General features: G+C 37.0%; 3 protein-coding genes across 4 annotated transcripts; 2 read left to right on the forward strand and 1 right to left on the reverse strand.

Annotated features, from left to right (window-relative positions):
- Positions 1-530: 530 nt before the first annotated feature.
- LOC108972165 (protein daughter of sevenless) lies at positions 531-17,860 on the forward strand (the record flags this gene model as incomplete). Its single annotated transcript, XM_018938673.1, is given in 9 exon segments — positions 531-1,009; positions 8,694-9,000; positions 9,860-10,350; positions 12,887-13,018; positions 14,714-14,831; positions 14,893-15,106; positions 15,168-15,480; positions 17,150-17,323; positions 17,384-17,860. Coding segments are annotated over 9 exon segments (2,295 nt in total), but the record flags the coding sequence as incomplete, so codon positions are not given.
- Positions 17,861-18,366: 506 nt separating this feature from the next.
- On the reverse strand, positions 18,367-21,813 carry LOC108972166. Of its 2 annotated transcripts, XM_018938675.1 has the most exons (6): positions 21,228-21,813; positions 20,983-21,169; positions 20,758-20,922; positions 20,132-20,640; positions 20,054-20,065; positions 18,367-20,006 (listed from the first exon to the last, which is right to left on the reverse strand). In XM_018938675.1, coding segments are annotated over exons 1-5 (879 nt in total). In that variant the 5' UTR covers positions 21,245-21,813; the 3' UTR covers positions 18,367-20,006; positions 20,054-20,064. The 2 variants fall into 2 exon arrangements, with proteins under 2 accessions (XP_018794220.1, XP_018794219.1); XM_018938674.1 differs by having other exon boundaries at positions 19,992-20,065.
- A 4,381-nt stretch (positions 21,814-26,194) lies between these two features.
- On the forward strand, positions 26,195-26,928 carry LOC108972160. Its single transcript, XM_018938661.1, has 2 exons — positions 26,195-26,695; positions 26,767-26,928. Exons 1-2 carry the CDS (start codon positions 26,250-26,252, stop codon positions 26,783-26,785), a joined length of 465 nt encoding a protein of 154 aa, XP_018794206.1. The 5' UTR covers positions 26,195-26,249; the 3' UTR covers positions 26,786-26,928.
- Positions 26,929-27,689: the final 761 nt, after the last annotated feature.

Here is a 27,689-nt window from a genome sequence, read left to right on the forward strand (position 1 = left end):
ATATGTCAGACCAAAACCCATGTATATTTGCTTGCAATATCAAGCAAAAATATAATTACAACCCTGTTCTTGCTGTCATTTCGCATAAAGACATATTTCGTCGTTAAATTGTTGAGGAAGGTAAGTTTTATGTAGATTTTATAATTTCTACTTAAATTATAAAGATTTGTTACAGTTTTTTTTTTGTTTAAAGTGTATGCAGAAGGTGCGCCAATTCACAATAGCCATGCATAATAGTCATTCACCACAAATTGAACGAATCATCCGTTCATATATCACGAGACACCGCAATGGGTGCTCTCGTGCCCTTGTGTATTTCGGTATTGCATTTTTGCAATCTGCTATATTGCAAGAGTAAGCGAATACCCCTAATATTAAAACGGCAGATCTGTTGAAACAGATTGCCGTTGTCGAATTTTCTGACACATTGTCGAGTAATCGATAACAATAGATGTACGAATAATTGTGCCATTGTTAAATTTTATTTGAATGCATAAGCTGTATAATGTTTCAGTTAGTTCCCAACGTGCCGCAGTTTCGTAGTGACGAAATAGTTGCTTGTTGTTTCTTGAACAGATTTGAGAAATATCGGCATTTTTTCAAAATGTGATGTATCAAAATTGAAATCCAATTATTAAAAATAGTGTATCTATTTATAAATAATAGTATTCGACTGTGATTTTGAGCCTGTTTAGGTATATTTAAAATAAGATCAAATATATGTTTTAGTTACCACAAAGTTTCGAGACTTGCGCCAACATTAACGTTACGGACGGAAGAACAGCTACATTGCTTAAAAGAGAACAATAACATTTACGATTACTACGGAATGGCGGACCGTCGGGCACTAAGTGAGGCATGAGACAATCAAGAGGCACTTAAGAATTTTTCTGTGTTGGTTTTTATATCTGGTGTGAAATATTTGTTAAAACTATCTGCAATGAATAAAGAAGTTCATTACGAAGGTTGGTTGATAAAATCGCCACCTTCTAAGAGAATATGGAGATCGGTATGTTAAGAAAGAATGAAATTTCATTTGCATAAAATCAACTAGCATATAAATTATTCTCTGCTAGTTTCTTACGATGTAGTAAAATAAATGTAAATACATATGTAAGTAGACTGTCTTTTTAACTCATATTGTGGTGCAGTGAAAAGTATGAAGAATGAGAACAGAATTGAATAGTTAACCCGTAGTTTCGAAGTAATCTTATCAATTATTAAATCTTCATTAATTTTAATAATTTAATTGTATTTTAAATAGTTAATATATAAAATAAGGTGTTTTCTTATTCCTCCATTATGTGGTGTATATGTATGTATATAAATGAATAAGCTATTCCAAATAAGTAGTTACACATACATACAAACCATGTATGTCTACATTTGTATTGTCAACTAATCAGTGTTGATTGTGCCAACGTTCATAAATAATATACTTAGAAATGTTTTTAAAGTGCTACTAGCTGAAACTATCACATAAAGAGAAATAACGAAAAAGTATGAAACGGAAAATTAGCAAAAATTAGTATGAAAGAAATGTTTATAATTATCACATTATGTCAACACTTGAAAATGATGCGCATAAGAAAAAGGCTTCGAACTTGTAAATATCAAGTTAGCCAAAGTTCTTCGCACGGTCCTTAATTTTATATAAATTTTTCCAAATTGTAGCTAGTCTCGTCCAGTTTTAGAATTTTGCGAACATAAATTCTGCTGCTAAAACAACAACAATAACAAAAACAACACTGATGTTAAAATTAAATAAAACTCTAGGGCCGGCTTTAGTATACCATCCCACGATGGCATGGATAAGCTGATGCGAACCTTTGGATTTGGCTCTATTTTATTCTCAAACGCGTTAACTGATTATTTGACAGCGATGGAGGTCAGGGAATTTCGAACAGCTGATATCAGAAAAGGCGGGATGCCAGAAATAAACCGCTATAATTAACTGACAAAATCAGTGTAAAATGAAATTTTATTAAACTGCGAATATAAATTTTTATGTAAATTAGTTAATGATTTTGCATTTTAACATTTATCCATTTTACAAGTGTTTAATTTAGTGTTTTGTATAATTAGCGAAAATTTCAATAATAAAGGTGTTTGTGGTCAGAATATATATGCAATATATATGTAATATTTTAAGTTATAGTAATTAAATATTTATTGAAAACATTTCTCTTGAATATGCGATGTTTTTTATGAATTGTTTTATTTTCTGTTTATTACTTATCTTAAAAAGTTACATTAATTATTACAAATTTATTATCTATCATATTTGCGTACTGTTGTTGTTGTTGTTGTAACGATTATCAGTCCCCGTTGGGATGGTGAGGGTTATCAGTGTTGTCGATGTCATCTAACGGGAGGCCCAGGAAACGTGCTGTTTCGACGGGGTCGGACCAAAGGGAAAGGGGTGTTAGATGGGTGGGGTTGGTTGGGCATGCAAAGAGGTGGTCAGTGTCATGCGGAGACTCATTGCATGCAGGAAATTCGTTAGGTATGTCAGGGTCTATTCTGGATAAGTAGGAGTTTAGCCTGCTACAATATCCAGAACGAAGTTGCGCAAGGGTCACTCGCGTTTCTCGCGGCAACTCGAGCTCTTCGTCTGCTATGGGTGGTGATTTGACTCCAAGTACGCCATTCACGGGGAGGGAGTCGGTGAAGGTGTTGATGGCTCCACTGTGAATGGTGGTCAGTGCCTGTCGGAAGTCTGTTGCGTCCGAGGTCCTGTCGGCGTATTGTTCGATGTCGTCGACGTAGTCAAGGAATGACCTCTTGATGCTCCTAGGAGGCGGTTCCGCTCCAAGCAGATGACTGCAAGGATGATTTCTACGAAAACATCCCAGCAGGAACTGCTTAATTAAATATATATATATTAAATTTTGGTTATTATATCTTTCAGCGATTTCCATTTATTTTTGATAATACGTTGTTTTGTATATTAGGTGACAATATATTATATATAATATTACTATATAATATTGCTTATTTGTTTATTAAATTAAGTAAAGAACATAACCATTTACGTGGATAGAGGAATTTTTGGGAAAAAGGAATTTCAGCGAATTTCCTAATTATCACATGCAGCGCTCCATTTCGTCGTAATTTTTAGCACACATGATGTTCACTAGGAGTGTAAAATGTACTTTTTAAAGTAAAGATTTCTTAGGTAAAAAAACTGCTAAAAGTGTAAAATGTGGATTTATTTTAAAAGTTTACAGTTTAATTTAATTAATTTGAAGTGAAAAATGTGAGTAAAGTGTGTTTAATGTGTTAAAATAGCATGTTGAAATGTTCGAATTTTGAGAATTTTTGAACTTTAAGGTCGAATATCTCGTAAATTAAGCGTTTGCGTTTTTTAATCAGGAGGACTTCCTCTTTCTAAATGTACCTTCAAATCGCGGTGCCAAAGAAATCGAAATTGTGCCCAAAAATCCATAAATTACTATCCCTGTTCTTTATGTATGCAACGATTCCCACGGCAGCAGGTTCTACGCACCGAAATTGACTTGTATTTCATCCGACCAAGGGCTGTCCACCAACGCAAAAAGGAGTTTTAGTCACAAAAAAAAAAAAAAAAACCTGACACATCCCGGTTTATTAGCTGCGGAACAGATTGACGATTCGGCATTCTGCACAATGAATGACGAAGTCCCCACCAGAATTATGGGCACCTGTAATAGCTCGGCCAATATTATGTTGTTGTTGTAACGGCAGAATTCTGCCGAGTTGACAGTCCTTGGCCGGATAAAAATCCGGGTCCGTTCCGGTTGACGTAGACCCGACTGTCGTGGGAACGGTCGGCCAATATTATCATTGCTAGCAGTGGTGTGATAAATGCCAACTATCGCATCGGACCACCTAGATAAGATAAAGAATGAGGATTGCACCGCGTCTATTGTGCCCTCTACTAACTCACAGCGTCTCACTTAGCCCCAGCAAATAGATGAATTCCAATATCCTGCTAGGTGCTAATGAGGCGATTTAGAAACATGGATCCAAGGGCCTTAATCCTGCGTCTGCAAATTGCTGGGCAATCCATTAGCAGGTGTTCTGGAGTTTGGGATTCCCAGTCGCAGAACCGGCAATTTGCGTAAGAAGCTAGGCCCATGTTAAATAAGTGCTTCTTGAGTTTGCAATGGCCGGTGTAAAAGGCGACCAGTAGCCTGACTTTGTCTCTTGGGAGATTGATTATGAGTTTAAACCTCTTGAGGTTGTAACCCTTCATYAGCAGCTTTGCGTGACGCAAGCCTGAAAGTTGTTGCCAATGTATCTCCCTACCCACTRSTGCATCCTTGCGGAACTGTTCCTTTATGGTGTGGGGACCTACCGCTATGAAGGGTTCTGGCCCTACCATGTTGGATGCTGCAGCGCGGGCAAGCTCATCGGCCAGTTCGTTTCCAGCAATGCCCTTGTGGCCCGGCACCCAAATAAGGAGCACTTGGTTGCATTCTGCCAGAATATTCAGCCGGTCTATACACTCCTGCACCAATAGCGATTTTACCTCGTATGATGAGATCGCCCTGAGTGCCGCTTGGCTATCGCTTAGTATGGCTATACGTTCGTTGCGATAGCCGCGATGGAGGTTTAACTCTACGCACCGACTTATGGCATATACCTCCGCTTGGAATATGCTTGGAAACCGTCCCATAGGTATGGAGAGTTTTGCACGTGGTCCTGCGACCCCTGCACCAATTCCCTCCGAAGTTTTCGAGTTGTTCTTCCCGCAATAGTCTTCCAGGCCCTGCACAACCTCAGGGGACGCAGTTGGAGTGTCTCCTGGCAAATAGGCCGTTGCCAACACGACGTCCTTCCCCTCTTCGTCTCTGACCTGCACCGCAACTAGGTCCTKTGTTAGGAATTCTGAAATACAWAAGTGATCAATATTTCTTCTAATTGCWATGCAGGCTCGGGGTCTCTCACTGGAGAGATCTCAGATTACCTTGCTGTTGTCCACATTGAGGCCTCGGACTTCTCCTCTGTGGACCCATGGCTCCTGAATTAACAGGATGCCCAGGTTATCCGCCGAGAACCTGCTCGCGATTACAGCGGATGCTGATGCCGCGTGATGCAGGTTTACCTGGGCTACTTCCATACCTGCGGTCATTATAGGATCGGTTCAATGAGGGGCTGGTCCTCATCTGCTCCGTCCCCTGCAGCGCCAGCAAGGTCTTCAAGTCCTTCCATGAGCTCCTGCGTAGAGGGTAGCTCCCCCTCTTCCGCTGTTCGCTTCTCTTCTAGGACTTCCGCTATGATCGCAGTTGCTACCTGCTCGGCTTTTTGGAGTTTGGTGGCTCCTGTGGCGTGATTTGGTTGCTTTTGCGTTTGGCTGCCGGGGTTGCTGTCTTTGCGCTACCAGTAGTAACGGTTGGATTCGCGTTTGCATGACCGCTATCCCGAGCCCCGCTGTTCCTCTTGCTGTTGGATGCGGTGTTTGCGCCCTTACGCACCTTCGAGGCCGGGGAGGTGGTGTTGCCTCTGACCCTGTGCCTCTCGAGCTTTTCGGCTACCTCAGGAGTTCTTCCCTCCTGGAGGTGCCTAAGGTACCATTTTAAGCTGGCACCGCTCATTCCTCTCCTTGGAGGATCATCGTTACCACCCGGACATCCCAATGATGGTTGAGGGGGCAGACGACCCCTGCGTCGCATGCTCCTCAAACAGCGCACGCTCATCAGGCGATAGGGCGTCCAGGAAGCTAAACTTGTGTTTAGCTCCTGAGCCGCCCTTGCCTGCAGCAGAACGACCTTAGGCTCAGCGAGGTGAGCTCTCAGGTCTATGTTTTATTTGGGGGAACTCAACGGTCCGCCGCGCCAGACCCCATGACGCGGTAAGGCCACCGTTACTTCCCAATTCGGCCCGGTGTTGGGAAGGCTCCGTTAAAATACAGCGGAATTTACCTCCTGGCTGCAAATCATCCAATGAGCACGGGAGTCGCATAACACCCTGGATTAGGAGGTATCGGACCACCTGCCCATAATTATCTCGATCGAGAAACCTCCCGAGTTTGTTTCTGTGGACAACCGAACATATTGTTAACTTTAACAAAGCTAACTGGGTCGGTTTAAAAGAATTTACTGAGAACACCTTCACCGCTCTACCCAAACAAACGATGTGTTACCCGACGGCTACATGTCTAAAGACTCTGCACCACTTACTTTCCCCGATGAGGAGACTCAGAATGTCATTAATAAGGCGAAATCAACTAAATCCATTGGCCCCGATGAAATCAACATGCTTATGCTAAAGCATCTGTGATCGGCGGGAGTAAGCCACCTCACCAAGGTCCTCAACCTGTTGCTGACCACACTTTAAATACCCGAGGTGTAGAAAGTCGGAAAAGTGGTCCCACTACTGAAACCTGCGAAACCCATTAACAAAGGAGAGTCCTATCGTCCGACAACTCTCCTTTACCCAATAGTGAAGACACTTGACGCCTTGCAGTCACACAACGCTACTGCAGGACATTGACCACCTGAGCGATCATCCGTACTGTTTCGAGGTAAAAATTCTAAACTTAAAAGAATTAAGCAAGGGGTTCCGCAGAGTGGTGTCCCCTCTCCGCTATTTTTTAACTTCTATGTATATCTCGAAACTCCCACAGCCACCAGAGGCAGTTTTCATAATCTCGTACGCTCATTATTTTAGGTGTAATTTTTGATAGTCTATACTCCCTCTCTCCTCATACAAAAATTGTTGCCAACTTACAAGGGAATTGGCCGGCCGGAAGAAACTTTAAAGTGGTCAGAACACTGCACTCCTGATTACGACAGGATGCCTCCTGATGTCTCCTATTGAACACCTACATAGTGAGGCGCTTATACTCCCAGTTAAGGAGCGTAATGAACTCTCCAGGAACTTCCTGCTGGGATGTTTTCGTAGAAATCACCCCTGCAGTGACCTGCTTGGAGCGGAACCGCCTCCTAGGAACATCAAGAGATCATTCCTCAACTACGTCGACGACCTTAGATAGTACTCCGACCAGATTTCGTACTTTCGACAAGCACTGGTTACTATTCACAGTGGAGCCATCAACATGGCGAACTCGGAGCCAAACCACCACCCATCCCAGACGAAGAGATCGAGTTGCCGCTAGAAACGCGAGTGACACTTACGCAATTTCGTTCTGGATATTGTAGCAGGTTACACTCCTGCTCCCTGGCATATCCAATATATGTCCTGCGTGCAATGATTATCCGCATGACTATGGCTACCTCTTTGCATGCCCCATCAACCCCACTTATCTGACTCCCTTCTCCCTTCGGTCCGGACAACTTGGCTAACCCTTACCATCCCAAAGGGGGCTAGGTACCCGTTAGAGCAGCAGCAACAACTATGCAGCACTATTCTTCAAATGGAAACAAAAAATTAATGTTTTCAGCAAATCATCATTTTTCCGTACAAAATCTCACTACGATTATTGAATATGTTTGACAGATGTCATGCCAACCAAATAGAAAAAAAGCTTTCATAATACACCACACCATTATGGAGAGCTTGTTAACATTGCTATTGGTATGATGTTCTTCTGTTACACAGTTGTGTTTGGCTTTTTCCAAACTTTGGTGGGTCCATTATCTTCGTTTCGTCACAAAAAAGTCATTCCAGTACGCAGCGAGCCTGCTAACATTGCCAATAGCAAAAACAAGTCGCTTTTCAATATTAACTCCCTACAGCAAAAGTTTTTTTGGCTACGCGCGAGGAGTTTTTGTGCACTTAGTATATTGACTTATGGCAACAATTTTTAAGAACAGATGTCAACTGCCATAGGCTTCTTCTTCTTCTTTGCTGGAGTAGACACCGCTTACGCGGTTATAGCCGAGTTAACAACAGCGCGTCAGTCGTTTTTTTTCGGTTTTTGGTGCCAATACAAGATACCAAGTGCAACTAGGTCCTCCACCTGGCCTCTCCAACGGAACGAAGATCTTTCTCTGCTTCCACCAGCGGGTACTTAATCGAAAACCGTCAAAGATGGAGTGTACTCTTCCATCCAGGAAATATGATTTAGCCAGCATAGCCGCTGTCTCTTGATTCGCTGAAATATGCCAATGTCGCCGTATATCTCGTATAGCTCATAGATCTATCTACTGCGGTATTTCGCGTTGCCAATGCGCAAAGGACTATTAATCTTCCACAAAACATTTCACTCCAACATTCCTAAATGATAAATTTTGTTGTGCTGGAATGAACGTTACAGACAACTATATTTCCATTATGAACATGGAGGTACAATTTTTCAACTGTTATACCAAGAAAGTCCTCGTTGGCCAACCTGACGTTAAAATCGCCAAGAAAAAATGTTTACATCGTGGCGGGGGCAGTTGTCATAAGCTTATCCACGGGAATGAATGACGGGTATAGCTCTACAACTGTAACTGCTTACCCAGAAGCATGACTATACCCTATTACACCTTAGGTATGCTTGCGAATTATTGTTGATTTTAGAACTCGATTAGTTCTAGGTGGTACAAACAATCGTTAGGTGAACAAAACTATTATACTTTTTAGCAACATATTGCAAAATCATACTTAACGAAATATGAATTTATAATGCATTTTTACTTTTGCAAACAATTAATTGGCAAATTGTATATACAATACAATAACTTTTATTAAGATCCTAAAAATGTTAGTCAAGAAAAGTAAAAAACCAAAGTATATTATTGCTTTTATCTTCTGTATTGCAGTGTTGGCGCCGTCGCTGGTTTACACTAAAGCAAGGAGAAATACCTGAACAGTTTTGCCTTGAATACTACACTGATCGTAATTGTCGAAAACTGAAAGGTATTATTGATTTAGATCAATGTGAGCAGGTTGATTGTGGTCTCCGTTTGGAAAACAGGAAACAAAAATTTCAGTATATGTTTGATATTAAAACGCCGAAACGGACCTATTATTTAGCTGCTGATTCTGCAGAAGACATGCGTGATTGGGTTAATTGTATTTGCCAAGTATGCCACTTACACGACACCAACCATTCATTGGAATATAATGGTAATTTTTCTTTATTTATTTTATGGAAACATAATCAAATCAAGCGCTTTTATTACATTTTTTAAGTTCTACTTTGGTAATTTATCATAAAAAAAAAAATACGACAATAATACAATATATCGACTAAGGGTAATTCGTTCAACATTACAGCTTTCTATTGGCTAACAACTTCTTCAGTTGAATTGGCACGAAAGTGACAAACCAATTGCTAAAAGTTTCATGTGTTTAAATAAAATAGATGATGAACATTTCCACAAACATGTCTGAAAATCGAATGTAACTCAATGCGAAACCCTCCTACTTCTTGTTAAAAATGCTAATTTAGTTTTGTGTCCAATTTCGGGAATTTTCTCAGTGAGCACAAATAGTTTTTATACTCTTGCAACATGTTGCTACAGAGTATAAGAGTTTTGTGAACCTAACGGTAGTACTGCTGCCATGAAATTGAAAGGTGAATTTTTGATTTATACTTTGCGTGTTTTTTGAATTGGTAAATTTTTCTGTAAGTTCTACCAACGGTTACGTCAAAATATCCATTAGTATTTGAGATACGCGGGCGGGAGGTGATGAAGGAAACGATGTGGATAAAATTCACCTTTCAATTTGTATCACCTAAAACTAATCGAGATAGGTATAGGGTTCTATGTATATGTATAAATGATCATAATGACGAGACGAAAATCAAATCAAAACGGGTGACTCTCTGAATTGCCGTCCGCCCGTGCAAGCTGTGACCTGAGTAAAAAATAAAATATCTTGAAGAAACTTTGTGTCTTGGCAAAAAAGATAATACCTCCTTATGTTGTAAAATGCAGATTACAAAATTGATTATATGAATACTTTTTTATCTTCATTTCAGTTAAATGGCGCTCCTCAAACAATAAAAATGCAATTCCTGTGGAAGTGCCGGTTAATACATTATCAAGGAAAGATAATCAAAACAGAGAAATAAGTCAAGAGAAACTAGGTATTTTAATGCCGTCACCGATATATTATAACAACGTTTCTAAAAATAGGGAGTCAACTTATGCTAACTCGGAACAAAACAGCAGCGTTTTGCAAAATAATCTAAGTTCGGCTTCAAATAACGATCGAGAAACCACGAATTCTATCAATCAAACTACTGCCGTTTTGAACAATGAAAGTAATATTTATCTTAATACATCTACAACAACAAATCAAAATCATGAAAGAAATGGTGCAACACGAAAAGTACCAGAAAATTTAAAACTGCAGAACTCACCTTTATTAGAAACATTCACACTTAGTGTACAATCATCCCCTTCATTAAGCACCTGCTCTGGCCCATATATTCCAATTAGCGAATGCTTCTCTGGCACACCAAAACATGTAAGTAATTATTATAAATATTTAATATAATATTAAAAAAAAAGTAAAGAAAGACTAAGTCCGGGTGTAACGGAAGGTATTATACTCTCGCATTTTGCAAAGATCAAAACCTGGGAAGTACCTTTAGGTGTTAGCAAAACTTTATATGTATTAATATGAGTAGTAAATGAATAAAATCGTTGTCTTATTAACTTATATTGAAGGTCACAGAGTTACTTCGTTTTAATACTATACGTTACTTCGCGTTAAATTTTAGTAAAATCGTTCTCAATTTATATATGTAAGATATCAACTCAACCGAAGATGCTAAATTTTATTTATTTACGTAACAAACTTGGTTAAATTTAGACGGGTAAGTCTGGAGTCACCTACAGTGCTATCCCCGTCGTCCAATTTTGATACCGGCATCTAAAAAACTATCTTGTACAATTCCGGGTGTGAAATTTAATGCTTCTTACATATTTATTTATTTTTATAGATTTACACTTTTAGTTTTTATATCAACAATTTTCATCTATTTTCACACTGTCGTAACCGATATCAAAAACCTTTTTTTTTGGTGAGCAAATTTCGCTGATTTGGCTAATTTGGGAGATATGTACTTTTGTCATCCATTAGAATTTTAAACTAATTAGATGTGTATGGTTATCCAATTATTACTATTGTACGATATATAAATGAGCGGAACCAGGTGACAACCAAGCCTGCTTCCTATATAAAAACCTTTACAGTATACAATTCAAACACAAATAAAGTTATTAGAGTAAGACGGTATTTCACCTTACGCCCAAAAATTATTTAGATCGAAATATAACTTGTCTTAAAAACTTGTAAAATTTGTTCAACACTTCTCTTAGCCCCACATATCTAACATAAATATTTACGAACTTTTAGTTAACTTAATATCGCATCTATCGGCTATAATATCGAAATTCAGAAAGGTTGGATGAATACTTTCAAGTTCAATTTCAAGTTTTGTCAACACCTGAATTTGTTTAGCTGGCTTTGATCCTTGCAAGTAGTTATGTTATGACATTTTCGATGACACTCGAACTTCTGGTTTTATTATAAGGTTTTTCAGACACTCAAAAAATTTCCTATAATTAAATTATGAGAGCAAGCACCTAATCTTTCATTGGTTGTACCTGAAATTATCTGTTAAATATAAAACAATAGAATACTTTTTCTCATAAATATTGAAATAATAGCTAGTTAACTTATTTGTTTAGATATTTATTGATCGCAGATCAGTTCTTAACTACAATTTTTATACTCTTGCATCCTGTTGTTCACCTAACAGTTGTACGCATCACCTAAAAGTAATCGAGATAGATATAGGGTTATATATATAAAAATGATCAGGATGACGAGAGCAGTCAGTGACTGTCTGTCCGTTCGTCCGTGCAAGCTGTAACTTGAGTAAAAATTTAGATATCTTGTTAAAACTTGGCGTGCATGTTTCGTGGTACAAAAATTCGAGTTCGCAGATGGGCGTAATCGGACCACTGCCACGTTCAAAAATCGCCATTAACCGAAAACATATAAAGAGCCATAACTAAGCACTAAATTAAGATATAAAATTGTAATTTGGCACAGGGGACCGCAGTAGCAAGGGGCACTTATGTATGTGTAAAAAAGTTTGGAAAAGTGGGCTTGACCACGCCCTCTAATATATTTAATGTACTTATCTCCTAAACCAACAAACAACCAAACGTAGCCTCGAATATTATAAGAACTCCTACCGACAGTGTGAAAATGGATGAAATTGAATGATAACCCCGTTCACTACACATATATATATGTAACTATGCAAAAAATCCATAACTAATTACGCCAGAGACATTAAATTGTACCCCCGAGATGGTATGAGAAGGTTTTATGAGAACTGGTGAAATCCCATATCTCGGGACCCAACCTACCTATTTCGACTAACATTCCATGTTATAGTGTGAAAATACCCAAAATCGGACTACAACCACGCCTTCTTCTCATATATCGCAATTTAAAATTCCATTTGATTCTTTCACTTTCCAGTGCACAAATTAAGAAGTAATTAAATAACCGAATAAAATTGTACAGTAATAATTCCCTTGCTTTTTTCTGTTTTTGCCATTTTCTGTCATAATAAAATGAATTGAAATTAAAAATTTAATTGTCATATTTTTTTTTTCAAAAATTATGACAGAAAATAGTAAAAACTCAAAAAAAAAGAACACATGCGGAAGCCAGTGCACATGAAAATTTTTTGCTTCCGCTAAGGCTACGTAAAGCAGAGCACTTCACTTTTCACTTGAGAAAACTCCAAGCAAAGCAGAGCACATACATATTTTTTCGTTGTTCTGCTATGATTCTGCTACGACTCCCGTCAACGTGAAAGCGGTAGCTATAGCAGTAATTCTATAAATTTCGCTGCTACGGAGTAGTAAATTAAAATCCTGGTTTAAAATGTTCGGTTGCCCCCAAACTTAGCCCTTCCTTACTTGTTTATTTTAATATTTGTAGCATACAATAAATATACATTGATTATTTTTTTCAGCTTGAAAATCCAATTACTCCATTAAATAATCTTGATCCAAAATTTTATGACACTCCACGCAGTCACAACAATATAGGCTTGAATCTCACCAATGACCAATCGTATTCACCAAAAATTACGAACTATAATGCAGTAAGTGAACAGTTTTAATTATTAATATTATATTCCAAAAACGCTTTCAAAACCAATATTAAATTTAGCTAATAAATTGCATCCAATACGTATGCCTCGAAACAATAATATTTCTTCTTTTTTTAATTTACTTTTGGTAACAATAATGTCCTATTTCATTCTCGTATTTATTTGAAAAATTTATTCGGAAACAAAATTTCTGTCAAAATGATAAAATTAAGTAATAAAGTGGAAAATAAAATATTTTTCAGAATAAGTTGGATTACGTACCACCTTATTTTATGACCAGTGTCTTAATTTTCGCATATATGCAATAATAATATTTTCTCTATTACACATACACATATTGCTGACAATTGAGTATTTAATAAAGTTTTTACATATAATTTTTTCATATAGGCAAAAAATACTTATACATAGGCTAAAATATCGTAACTACTTCGGGAACTATTTCACAATTTTTTGTTTCTAAATTTTTTCTAATTAAAAAGAGAAAAATATTTTCTAATATAACCTGACATATGTAGGTCATCATTACACTTTCACATATTGAGTAATCCACGCTTTTCTTAACGCAATAGGTGTAGCTTCCTTCACAAATCAGACTTGCTTTGTGGCAAATTCTCATATTTTTTTTGGTCGTACATTATTGAAAAAAATTGTCAAATATCTCCCTTCCGCCATTTTATTCTTTATTCAATGCTTTATATAAAGTGTTACAGTAATCGGATTTAGTTCAAATATGCGCCGTTTCATTCGGTAATCTGTTTCCATTTAGACGGCAACTTCAGAATACCCCCCTCATAGAAGCCTACCTCCTTATTTGCGAAGAACTGTAACAGCCACTTTTCACAAGCCTCTTTTGAGTTCAACTTTACACCAACAAGGGCGTTCGCCATGGACAAGAACAGGTGGTAATCACTTGGCGCTATGGCCGAGCTATATAGTGGATGCGATAAAACCTTCCACCCCCTTCCGTAGCTTCTGACGAGTCATCAGCGAAGTGTGTGGTCTGGCGTTGTCCTGGTGGAACACTATACCCTTCCTGTTGAACTATTCTGGACGGTTCTGGTCGATCACCTTCTTTAAGCGGTCCAGTGGCTCTCATTGGAGGATAGAATTAAACGTCTGGCCATATGGGGGCAGCTCATAGTGGACGGTTCCCTTCCAATCCTGGCCGTCAATTCCGGCTTGTTTGGGACGATTCACCGGCCTTCGACCACGTTCATTTTCGCTTGATATTGTCGTATGTGATCCTTTTATCATCGCCAGTCACCAAAAATGTGTCGAGTTCGTTCCGCAGCATATCGTAGGCGTTGATTCGGTCAAGAAGGTTTTTTTGCGCCAAATCACGCGGCACCCAAACCATTCCTCCGCAGTTCGAAGAGATACAGTACCATCCCCCAAAAGACCATTAATCTCACGGAACGTTTCTCCAGCGGATTTGCTTTTATCGAAGGAAAGCTTTAAAATAGCGCGAATTTCGGTGTTAGTGAACTTCATGTTTACACGTCTATAACTGTTGGACGCAATATCCAAACTAATCATGCATATCGTCGTTTTGTAAGTTATACCTTTCCAAATATTGTCAAATACGAGCTCTGTAACGCTTTATACATAGCCGCGAAACTCAAAAAACAAAAAGGCGGAAGGAGATATTTGTCAACCTAATATAAACATTTTTTCATTAATTAGAAGCACGTACCGGCTCCCACAAATTGCGCAACAGTTAACCGTTCGGATTCGGATTCCGAAAGCGTTTTTACGGATGATGATGATTGGACATACCCGATGCCTTTGCGAGAAAATGTTGGTAAGTATTATACTTACTAACTATTTCTGTGTAATTTAAATAATTAAAAATTTTTCTTTAGACCGAAATACAAGGCCTTCCGACAGCTCCGTTGAAAATGAATCCTTTGTTTTAACATATTCGCAACGTTTTTCTAAATTACCTGATGATGTAAATGATAAATCGAATGTTTTCAAATATAATGTGGACGCTGAAAAAAAGAATCAACCGACCGAAATGAACAAAAAGTATAAAAATAAACAAAATTTATCCCTTGATTTTAAAAAGAATGAAAGGTATTTAAAGAAAACTATATAATAATACAGTTTGCGTAATAGATTTTAATATTGGTTACAGAACTTTAAAAGAAATATTACAATTATCCGATACGGAAAATACTTCGCCAGCTATAGGGCCACTGGATGCCAATTCAATAGTAGACGAAAGTTATGATATACCACGATCTCATCAGTTGCCATATCATAATATAGATCAAATATTTAACGAAAAGATATGGACCCCGGAAACTGAAGAGTCTTCACATTATGCATTGGCTACAACAGAACATCCGAAAACAAATAATCAAAAGAAATTACAAGAACATTTCTATGCAAACGCGGCACCTAACAAACTTGAAGGAAATGTTTTTCGTTATGATTTTATACAACACGTAAGTTATACGAGGACTGCTATATATATTTCTGGCCTAATAATGAAAATAGGAATATTTATCAACGAAAATGGTTTTATTGTTTTTCAAACTATTCTCCATCAAGATTTATACACTTTTGCATACGCTCAAACCAATTTTCGAACGCCGATTGATTCGTCTTCTTTTGTTCGTTTTTCGAATTTTTCCGAAGACTTCAGGCAAACAAATGGTGGTGTACCACTCAGAATTGACCGTACTACGTTGCTCAAGCGGAACAGTCGCCACATGACCATTTTCGCCGAAGAGACAGGCGACCATTTGCTTCGAAGTGCTTCTTCCACGAACAACTTTCGTTGGATTTGGCTTGTCTTGGAAGACCCACACGGTCGATTGCTGTTTTGTTTCGGGCTCATACGCATAGATCCATGATTCGTCACCTGTGACGATCTATAAACGTCTTTTGAAGTACCGCGATCGTATTTTTTCAGCATTTCTTTACACCAATCCACACGAGCCTTTTTTTGAGCGATTGTCAAATTGTGCGGGATCCAACGAGAACAAACCTTTTTTACGGCCAGGTGTGCATGCAATATCGAATGTATGCTGGTAGGAGAAATGCATAGGCATGCCTCTATCTGATGGTATGTTACATGACGGTCTTGCATTATCAGTACACGCACAACGGCTGTTTTTGGACGACCTTCACGGAATTCGTCTTTGAGCGAGCGTCGGTCACGATTGAATTCGTTATATCAGTTTTTCACAGTGCTATAGGATGGTGCTTCATAGCCATACAAAGATTTTAGTTCATCGATGCACTCTTGTCGTGATAATCCAAKTCGAAAGTTGTGAAAAATGATCGCACGAAAATGTTCACGAGTTAATTCCATTTTTTGGCCGAGATGAATTTTTTAATTCCCTGTAAATAGTACAATTCACGATTAAATGACAAAACGTTCTGAGTGATGTTATGCTAAAAAATGTCAAACTTTCCAATGGAAATGTCAGATTGCACCTGGCAAAACTTAGTGTTGCTTAGGTCAGAAGGGTATGTTAACTCAGGTGTCCTTAAATGAATTATAAAATTCCGTAGAAAAATTAAACAACTTTTTACTCCTAAGTTTAATAATTCGCTTGTTTTTGTGGGCAACACTATTACAACAAACTTCGTCAAGATATCTTGTCAAATAAAAAAGTACTTACAGGACATGATTTTTATCGTTCAGTCGGTATTGCAGTTATATGTAATGGTGGTCCGATATCGGCTCCGATAAATGAAAGGGTTCTTGGAGACAAAAGGATTCTGCCGCTACAACAACAACAACAACAACAACAACAAAAGGATCTATGTAAATTTCAGATCGATATCTCTAAATGATCTGGATGCTGATATACATATCTTAAGATATCCGTCGTCCCCTTCTGGTTATTACAAATTGCATCAAATTTAATATACTTGTTTTGGGTTTGGTCCGATCATAGTTGAAAGGTTTGTAAAACTGCTGCACCCTAGAAAAGCAATAATAAACTTCTTCCCCTACCTTTACACACAAACAAATGACACAATTTAGTTTGTCTGAATTTATGGATGGGATAATATGTATGCTTAAAGATAAAGTTACTTTAATTAATATATTTGTAATGTAAAAACATGCTACATATTTAATCTCAATATTTATATTTAAAGACCGAATTGCCCCCAGTAAACCGCAAACTGAAACCAAAACTTAGTATTAACAATAAACTACCTGAAGGCGAATCCGAAAATCAATGTGTGCCAGAGAAACCTGTAAAGAAGGGATTTATAGAATCTTCAACTCCACCTTCAGTGGATAGAAATCTAAAACCGAATGTGTATAAGGTAAATCATTATAATGTTTTAGAAAACGTATATAAGTATGCATACCAAGTTGATTTACAGGCAGTCAATTCATCATTATTGGAACATGGAATGCGACGTTCCGTAGATATATCTTCTTCAATAGAAGTAATGCCAGAAATAGATGAATATATATTAGAAACTCGCACATTACCAAGGAAAATTAGTTCACTTTTGGATAGAAGTAATAATGGCGGGCCTACAGATATTTCAGTTTTACATCAGCGGTCAAAATCTACAGCAAATTCAATGTATCAAGAGTCTGCTGAATGTAATCCCCTACAAAAAAACACAAAAAATGAGCATCGACTACAGTATTTTGATTTAGATGTAACGAATCCACCAACAATAAATCGACAGAGCATAAGCACAAGCAATTTAACCAAGGAGGAATCCAGCAACGTCGATTTATTGCCGAAAAATTCTTTGAAAAGCGGTGTAGTTTATAATTCAGTAGATTTTGTGAAAACTGAAGCATTTAAGCGTATCCGCGAGGAACGTAAAAAAGAAAGTGAAGGTGTAAGTTCTAAATAATTTGTTCCCTATTATTTGCATTTACAATATAATGATTATAGTTTTGTACAGTCAGCAAAATAATTAATTTGTATGTGTTAACGTGTGTTACATTTATTTATTATTATTTTGCATTTTGAAATCTCAGACATTTCTACGAAATTTTCCAATTAATTTTTTGTTAAACTGCTAGAAAATATAGTCTTTGCTAAATATGGTATATCATACTTTGTGCAATTAGTCATAGTACCCAAATGTTTATATAATAAATGAATGCATATACTATACTTTTTTATGCAATTATTTTTTTTATTGATTTTTTGTTTTGTAAAAGACAAGCAGAAAAGATAAAAAAGGACTTTATATAAATAAATTTTGCTGGTTTTGTTTTTGATTAGTAGGCTTGTTTATATGGCTTTGTAATGCTTTTTGACCAATATTTAGCGTACTGGCAGCGAGGAGACTTTATGAAATATCAATGGATCTTCACATCTCTGAAGTAGTCGGCCGGTTGGGGCAGTATATCTGTTACCATAATGACAGCCACCTCATTTTCAATTTATTCCTGGAAAAAAATCCATTGCGATCTTTTTCTTGCGGATCCATCTAATTCACATGGTTATCGCAGTAATATACATATAATACTATTGCAAAAAAAATCATAGCTCGTTAAGTTTTATAGGTAGGTATTTGGAAGAAATTTTATTCTATGAAACTTGTTTACTGGCAATTCTAATACTTTGCAAACAATTTTAATAACGTAACTGTTCAACTTTAGAAACTTGGAAATAATATGCATAAAATAGGTATTGCAAAACTATAAGACTTCAATGCTACTCTGATTGTGTTCTGTATATTTTTTGAATTAGAAGTGAATAATAATTTATTTAAAATGCCTAAGTGAAAACTGTTAACAGAATTCGAGAAAGAAAAAATTTCTAGCCCAAGCGAAAGCTAGAGTGAAAGCCATTGGGTCAAAACTTGTACGCAGTCAATGTGTGTTATCCAATTATTTGAACAATCCAAAGATCTACGGAGGTAATAAAAATGGTGGATGCAAACGAAAATTGTAAACGTATACACGTCCACACTTTCTAGCCTAGCCAGCGTAAAACCATATAGAGGATTATAAAACCTAGTGTGAACATAATACGGGCTAAGCTAATTGACCCTGAAGTACAGCAGGGCGGCACTTCTACCTTCCTACGGGCTAAACTAAATCGAGTACCACGCCCGTTATCTCGCCAAAAGGCTGACCTGATGAGTTTTGCCGGGAGCAACATCTCAAGCAATTGAACGTCGATAATTAATATTCTTATATCAACAATTATAAAACTTGGATTGAAAATGTGCTTCAAGGTAATGTTTAGATTAGATTTGAATATGAGGAATGTACCGCGACCTTAGGTCTATTGTGCCCTCTCCTAACTCACATCGACTCACTTAGCCCCAGCGCATCGATGAAGTCCAGTAGCCTGATCGGTGCTAGTGAGGCGATGCGATCCCTCAAGGTAATGTTCAACGCGGAGGAATTCCGTCATAGTCCATGAGTGGGATCAATTGGACACTAATTCAAATAAATTATTAAACTGGAATAATAAAAAAACATTTATTACATAATACTTAAATAAAATTGAATAATCATAAAACTGAATCGTTTTCTAGTTTGCAACACTTTTTCATTTTTTTCCCCCAATTTTTAAAGTTGTACAGTAGGGCTATTGAACAGTTGTATATACCACATATTGAGAAGTTTTGGAATTTTGTGAGGTCTTCCTTATGCTGAGGTGAATTCAAAAGCTTAAATGCCCACAATTTCCTCACAAATTTGTGATATCTGAAAGCAAACCTCACAATGCAAAATCGGTTGTGTTCTGTTAATTTTAATATTTTTAAAGAAATTTGCAATTATTTTATTGAAATAGAATGGCTGAACTTTCAAATGCGTTATCTATTATAAATATAACTATTTGTCTATTACAATTAATATGTAACTTTTGTCTTTGTACATTGCACATTTTACTTCTTTCTAGGTATGAATAAAAATACATGTTTAAATAAATCAGCTATTTAATTAAATATACTTATTTAATAATATAAGATCTGATAAATACTTCATATAAAAATATGTAATCCTAACTATTTAAGAACACATAGATGAGACAAAATGAAATGGTTCTCCCTACGTGATATGCGTCAATGTATTGTGATCTGCAAAATATAGAAATTAATTTATGTATTAGTATTTAATTTTTCAATGGTATAATATTAGCTTACCAGTGGTTTAATTTTTCTGTAAGGTTATTGAGCACTGTTGTCATAGCTGTTAGTGCTTGCGTCATTTGGCTCAATACCCCCGTCAATTGTAGGTTTTGCTCCGAGGTTTTTTGCAGCTCCTCTCGTCTCTCCCGTGCCATCTGCATCAAAACACCCATCAACTGTTCGTTTTGCTCTAAAACTTTTTGTTGTTGGGAAATGACCCGCTCTTCCCGTCTCTCGTGCGCCTTCATTTTTTTTAGTACTGTTCCAAGCATTTTCACTGCTGTTGGTTTAGGGGCTTCAGAAACGATTGAAGCAGAAGTTGATGGTGTAGGAGAAGTTAGGATGGGAGGAGATAACCTAGAATGGGATACATCAGGAGAATATACGATAAGAGGTGGTGAAGTGGGAGGTGAAGGTGACGAAGGTAAAGTGCGGATATATATAGCAGGAAAAGCTGGAGCAGGATCTGGCGATGGAGTTGGAGCAGGAACGGGGTCCGTTGTTGTATACAATGGCGACGATATCTGTAAGTATAAAACGGGCCGATTAGTGGCTTTTATAATTATAAGGGTATATATATGTGATAAAAAAAAAGAATTATATGTGAGTACAATTGTTATGTGTAAATAAACAAAAAATACCTGGTGATCCGAACTCCCAATATCCGGCACTCCATCAACCGTTGCTGTCCCAAAGGTTGAAATTTCCTGCACCTCAACTGCCGGAGGATCTCCACTAGTAATTTGCGGGCGGGCTTTATCTTTTCGCGCTCGGCTACGCAACTGATGCTTCCAATGCGTTAACGACTATGTTTAAAAATATGTATATTATTCTTTCGTGAAACAAATAAACACTTTTAAACTTACCTCCTTCCATTTGATTGCTGTGCGTGTTGGCCCTTTTAAGGCATTTAATATTTCTGCTAACTCCGACCACAACATTTGCAGCTTTTGAGGGCTGGTCAGCTTCTTTCGTTGCAACTCAGGATGCTGCTTGCAGAACATTATATAATGCTGCAGCTGCTCCTGAGTTGTTCTTTTAAATTTTAAATTCCTAAAAATAAATTAAATTATTTATGCACCAAATTTAATAGATTTTCAAAAAATCTTACTTTTCCTTGTTGCCCATTTCTTTATTCAGCTTTGTTTATTTAAAAAAAAAAAAACTGTTAGACACTGAAATTCTTTTCACCTAAAGTGGTGAATTTTGTGTTTTTGTTTTGTGAGGTTTGAATAAGAATAACCTCACAACAAACCTCATCAATTTTTCCTCACAAACCAGTTGTGAGGTTTTCTCAGAATATTGCCCAAAATTGTTTCCACAGTATTAGAGTTGCCAATACACATGTTTTCTAGAACAAGCTTTCTTCTAAATAGTTACCCAGCATCTCGACAGGCAAAAGTTTATGGTAAACTAACCGTCAAACCTATCGCCACTGCCGTTGCCAAATCTGTATTAAGGCATTTGTTATCATAATGTAATCATTTGGGAAAGGGTTCGAGCAGGCAAGTACGACTATAGAAGCGCTTAAAAATTTGAAAAGTTTTTTTGAATTGAAAAGTTTGAAAGGATGGACAGGATTTTAACAACTTTTGTCATAATGTCTGTTGACCAATTTGGTGAGGCTTTTTTTCTTTGGCGATCCTCTTGCAAGAGGAACTCTTATAATTACGTAAGCATTCGAATTGATTGAATACGCTTATTAAATTTACAACTTCACTCAGTCGCCAATCCATTCGTTAAGGATTTTCTGCAAAGTAACAATATTAAACTGAATACTGATTTTTTGGAAAAATACATTAAATTATTTTGAAAATGGTACTTACTATATTGCATATATGTATATGTCACCTCTTCTAAATAGTGATAGAAATGAAAACTGAGTGTTGAAGTGAAAGTCATTGCGTGCAATAATTACCATACGAATTTTCATGTCATATATTGGATTCCATAAGCAATATGGAATCAACATAGGCAATACGTACGGAAATACAGTTAGTAAACCACAAACTGTTGCCTGTCGAAATGCCACGTTATAATTTTGTAACAGAGTGTAGAGCCCTGCAAGATGGGTATCTGTTAGCAAACAGGTAAGCGACCTGCTATTGCTCACTTTTGGAAACGTTAAACTATTTGTTACTTTTGTTCAGAGAGTAGGGAAAAAGTAACACATCATCATTTGATATTCAAGGATATCCTCGCACTAGCCAATGGCAAATATTGTTTACTGTCTTTTTCTAACAGAATGACATACGTTTGTTATCAAATCCTTTTACCGTCTGTTAAGATAACAGATTCTTTTGTTAGCGCATATCTTACCTATATGTTATGCATAACAGAAAGTATTTGTTAACCAAATTTCTGTTAGCTTTATTATTTTGGTTAGCAGTAACAATCATATCTGTTACCTCGATATGTTAATATATTTGATACCCATTTGTTATTTTAACAAATACAATTCTTTTAAATAACATTCAGTATTTTTATATTATTTTGTTTTATTTTTTCCAATATTAGAACTATATTTTCTTAAACTAATTGGTAAATGAATTAATTCCATATATGTATGCATAGTGTGTGAGGAATAATAAATTTTTATACTCTCGCAACAAAGTTGCTAAAGAGAGTGTTATAGTTTTGTTCACATAACGGTTGTTTGTAAGTCCTAAAACTAAAAGAGTCAGATATAGGGTTATATATACCAAGGTGATCAGGGTGACGAGTAGAGTTGAAATCCGGATGTCTGTCTGTCCGTCCGTCCGTCCGTGCAAGCGTAAATAGATTAAAAATTGAGATATCATGATGAAACTTGGTACACGTGTTTCTAGGCTCCATAAGAAGGTTAATTTCGAAGGTGGGCAAAATCGGCCCACTGCCACGCCCACAAAATGGCGAAAACCTATAAAGTGTCATAACTAAGCCATAAATAAAGATATTAAAATGAAATTTGACACAAAGGATCGCATTAGGGAGGGGCATATTTGGACGTATTTTTTTCGGAAAAGTGTGCGTGGCCCCGCACCTGCTAACTTTTTTGTATATATCTCGAAAACTACTATAGCAATGTCAACCAAACTGTATAGAGTCGTTTCTTTTAGGCATTTCCATAAATAATTCAAAAATGGAAGAAATCGGATAATAACCACGCCCACCTCCCATACAAAGGTTATGTTGAAAATCACTAAAAGTGCGTTAACCGACTAACAAAAAACGNAAAATCACTAAAAGTGCGTTAACCGACTAACAAAAAACGTCAGAAACACTAAATTTTACGGAAGAAATGTCAGAAGGAAGCTGCATCCAGGCTTTTTTTMAAATTGAAAATAGGCGTGGCGTCGCCCACTTATGGACCAAAAACCATATCTCAGGAAGTACTCGACCGATTTCAATGAAATTCGGTATATATATAATCTTAACACCCTTATGACATGTACCAAATATGGGTGAAATCGCTTCACAACCACGCCTGAAATCTCGATTATCACTTTATCATGCGAGAGTATAAAATGTTCGGTGACACCCGAAGCCCTTCCTTACTTATATAAATACGAATTGTTAATTGAGGCTTTCAAAGTTATTAATAGATAACTGTCTAGCCATTTTTAACGTAAATATATTATACATATTATTACAAGTTATATTAACAGTACACTAAACGCAGTTATAGGTATAACTCTAAAACAATAACAATATGAAATTTCTTTCTATAACTTTAGGCCCCTGCTACTACTGTGAGCTCTTTGTAAGTTTCTCTAATAATTTTTTAAAATTTTTTTGTTTCCTACACATATACATAACGTTGCTGATAAAGACTATATATTTTCATTGAAGCGGATCTTCAAGATGAATTCTCAATTTCTACAAATTGGAATATTTCTATTTTTTTCTCTGTTACATTTTTTCATACGCAATAACTCTGATAATTGGCCCAGTCTGTGTCATCTCCCTATTTGCGGATAGAGTAGAGCACACTCATACTCGATCAAATCGTGCTTTGCAACTGGAACATAAACTTATTCAGCTCCTCGCCGTCGGCTTTGAACAGCTCAGCCGGTAATACACCGACTTCTGGGGCTTTGTTGTTTTTCGGCAGCCTTAGAGCTGTTTTATCCTCGTTTTGGGCGAGTAGCCAAGTGCGCGTTCTTCTTCATCCGTCGCAGCATTGCATTCACCATTTAGAAGTTTCGAAAAGTGTTCCCTTCAAATTTCGAGTGTACCTAGCCTAGCCCGCGACCCAAGCTTCATACACACGCCCTCTATCTTCTTTCTGTTGAAAATACGTCTTTTTGCCCTCCTCTTCTCGCGCTACCATACCCAAACGGCTGCATTTTAACTTTGTATGCTATGTTTTTTTCTACAGTGACGGCGTAACATTAATCATAGTACCAAGTATTTCTGCGAGGGTAGCAGTAATCTACCGCCTCTTCTGCAGAAAACAAGAAATGGAGTCCCACTGTTCGTATACGCTATCGCGATGGGAGTTCCTTTGGTTAAGAAGGATTGTCGAGTACGGTAACCTTTTGGTATCTGTTCCCAATATGTTGAAATTCCATAGGTGTCTTCTTTGCACACCTTTTGTTTGAAATTAGATAGCACGATCTTAATATTGTGAGAACTAAATATCTATAAAGAATTTAGTCCACATAACCTATAAAGGCACACTCTATTGTTCAAAAAACAACGGGAAAACCACGCCACTTCGAGCAACACAAGAAGATTGAGAAACCAGAAATGCAGATGAAATAATAAGTTGGGGAGTTGAGATCAGTCAGTCAGCACGGGACTGTGACATTGTACACACGTTTAGCATCAGACTACGCAGTAAGTATATCCTCTAGCTTGTGAAAGGCGTCTGTTAAGGGTAAGGCTTGGTAGTGAGTTTATCCTTTACCAACCATTTAACCTCGCGGTCCGGTATTTTTACGCGGCAAAAGTGGTTGAACAGGATATCACCAGCGTGGCAGAGGAGCGTTAACGTGTATACCAGAACAGCGTCATTGAAGCCTACACGAGCGTCGGTAGAAGTAGCCGAGCGCAGTCGTCGTAGCACGCGAGCGTCAACGTGTACGCTAGGACATCGTCATCGAAGCATACAGGAGCGCCGGCAGAAGTAGCCGAGCGCAGTCGTCTTAGCAGAGGAGCGTCAACGTAAAGGTGTTCTATTATTGAGGCCTACACGAGCGCCGGCAGAAATAGTCGAGCGTGCTCGTCGTCAGAGCGGGAAACGGTATTGTCCTTACTGACCACACTGAACCGTTACCCTGACAGCACTTCCTTGGACGACGACATTACAACGCTGGAGACAATTTTATAACTTTAATTAAAATTATAATCTATATACATAAATAAAAATGAATCGCCAAACTGTATGTACGCGCATAACTTTCATACGACTGAACCAAATTTGATAATTCTTTTTTTAAAATGTTCGTTGAGGTTCAAGGATGGTTTTTACAGAGAGGAAAATCCGAATAATTACCGGAAAACCCCTAAAAACAGCCCTTTTCTTTTTCTCATACAAACATTTTATAAAAATTAATGATTGTTTATTAGTAACGCTAAGAGAACGGCTCTTGATTAAATTTTCAGAGGTTGTTCGCTGTAGATCAAGGAAGGTTTAGAAATAAAAATATCTTATACTTTGCATGAAAAGTCGGAAAATTGGATAATTCCAAAAAGTAAATTTTTTCCATACAAATTTTTTTTTAAGTTTTGTTTTTCAATATTTTGATTTGTAAATTATTCAATCGTTCAATTTCGGTCGCTTGCTTTTTTATTCCGGCTGTTCAAAAAAAAAATTATTGAAAATTATTTACTGAAAACTTTCAATAGCAATACTTGCAACATATTTATATATTTTGAAACGGACAGACGAATGAATTTTTGTTACTTATTATTACTTTATATGCACTAATACGCTCTACTCTTCGATTTTAATTCATGTTTTTGCAGTTTTATCAGGAGGAAATTTATAAATTTGTCACCAGTTTTATTGAATAAGTGTGTTTAGAGGTTTATCGTGGTGTTATTTATAAGAAAATATTTACATTAATTACTTAGAGTTTTTTTGCAAAAGCAAAATAGTGTATTTTGTGTTTTGGAGGTTATTGTCGTGTTATTTATATAAAAGAAAATGGCAATCGTCAAGCGTCACATTATCGGTCGGCGTACGCGTAATGCAAGTCGAGTGCATAATCTTCGAAACAATGAACAGCGCAGGCAGCGTTTGGTGGCAAACAGAGTGCGAATTTCTACAACAATTACGGAAGAACCTATACCATCGACTTCAGGCAGGAGGCAACAAAGCAGACGATCAACCGGTGCAATTAATTATGAACGTTTGGCGTTTAGATATGAACCAACAGTCGATTACGCCGGCGACGAATCAGTCAATATTGGGACAATGACTTATATTTGTCAATATTGTAATGCCTTAAAGTTTCTACTAGAACCGTCAGGATTATGTTGTGCGAATGGAAAGGTCAAATTACCACAACTAACAACACCACCTGAACCGCTGAATTCATCACTTTTAGGACACGAACCTCTATCAAAGCATTTCTTGCAGAATATTCAAAAGTATAACAGTGTGTATAACATACTCAATTGAGGCTAAAGCATACAATTTAAAAGATTTATTTCATTTGCAGTGTACCTATGTATTTGTAGATATGTATGTAGAATAATTCTGTTAGTTTGAGTCACATCTTGCAAGTTAAATTTGATCTACTTTCCGTTATCCAAACAACCTATAAATTGGCATATGTATGAAAGTCAGGTGACAATACTGTATTATTGCAAGAAACGCGCTGGTCTAATTACGGGGATTGAAAGTAGAGTACTCTTAAACTTCAAAATATGTTAAATAAACTACTACTACTAATAAAACTTATTTTAAAAATGTTCGCTTATGTTCAATATTAGAGATTCAAAGACAAATTCACCACCGTGCAGGAGCATTGTTGCCATCAGTTGATGGCGAATACAAATATCTTCAGATTTATTTCCTTGGAAATTCTGAAAGTGAAATAAATCAGCGCTGTGGCATTAATCGAGCAACTAGGCGAAAGATCATTGTGCAACTGCAATAACTATTACATGAACATAACTTTTTGATTCAATTATTTAAAACAGCCTTAGAAATGATATCATCAGATGATCATAAAATAGTAATCACCGCAAACAAAAGACCTGCAGGTGAACATGAAAGACGCTTCAATGCACTTGTGTTAAACGAAGTTGTTATTGTGGTAGTTATAGAGAATATGGACTCTCGAGACATTGTAATTCAACGGCGTGATGGTGGCAACCTTCAGCGTATTAGTGAAACACATCGTTCATATGTTGCATTACAATACCCTCTATTATTTTGTAGAGGAGAGGGTGGATTTAATTTTTGAATCAAGGTGATTAATCCAGCGGGAGGATGGAGTCATGTGTAGAAGTTCACGCAAGTGAGAAAAGTTTTCTGATCGCCATTCACTTGGGAGTGGAAGATTCTTTTACATATGACTCAAGCGGCCCACGACTTCCGGTCCTTGACTAAGTATCCTCTGGGTAGCCTAAGAACATC

Source organism: Bactrocera latifrons, unplaced genomic scaffold, assembly GCF_001853355.1.
Source record: "Bactrocera latifrons isolate USDA-ARS-PBARC rearing strain unplaced genomic scaffold, ASM185335v1 scaffold_381, whole genome shotgun sequence".
In the NCBI taxonomy this organism is placed as follows: domain Eukaryota; kingdom Metazoa; phylum Arthropoda; class Insecta; order Diptera; family Tephritidae; genus Bactrocera; species Bactrocera latifrons.

Coding starts and splice junctions, on each gene's coding strand:
- LOC108972166 (XM_018938675.1), bottom strand. Junction 20,923..20,982: donor CAGCAATCAAATGGAAGGAG/GTAAGTTTAAAA, acceptor TTTTAAACATAG/TCGTTAACGCATTGGAAGCA. Junction 20,641..20,757: donor TTGGGAGTTCGGATCACCAG/GTATTTTTTGTT, acceptor TTATACTTACAG/ATATCGTCGCCATTGTATAC.
- LOC108972160 (XM_018938661.1), top strand. CDS start 26,250: ATGGCAATCGTCAAGCGTCACATTATCGGTCGGCGTACGCGTAATGCA.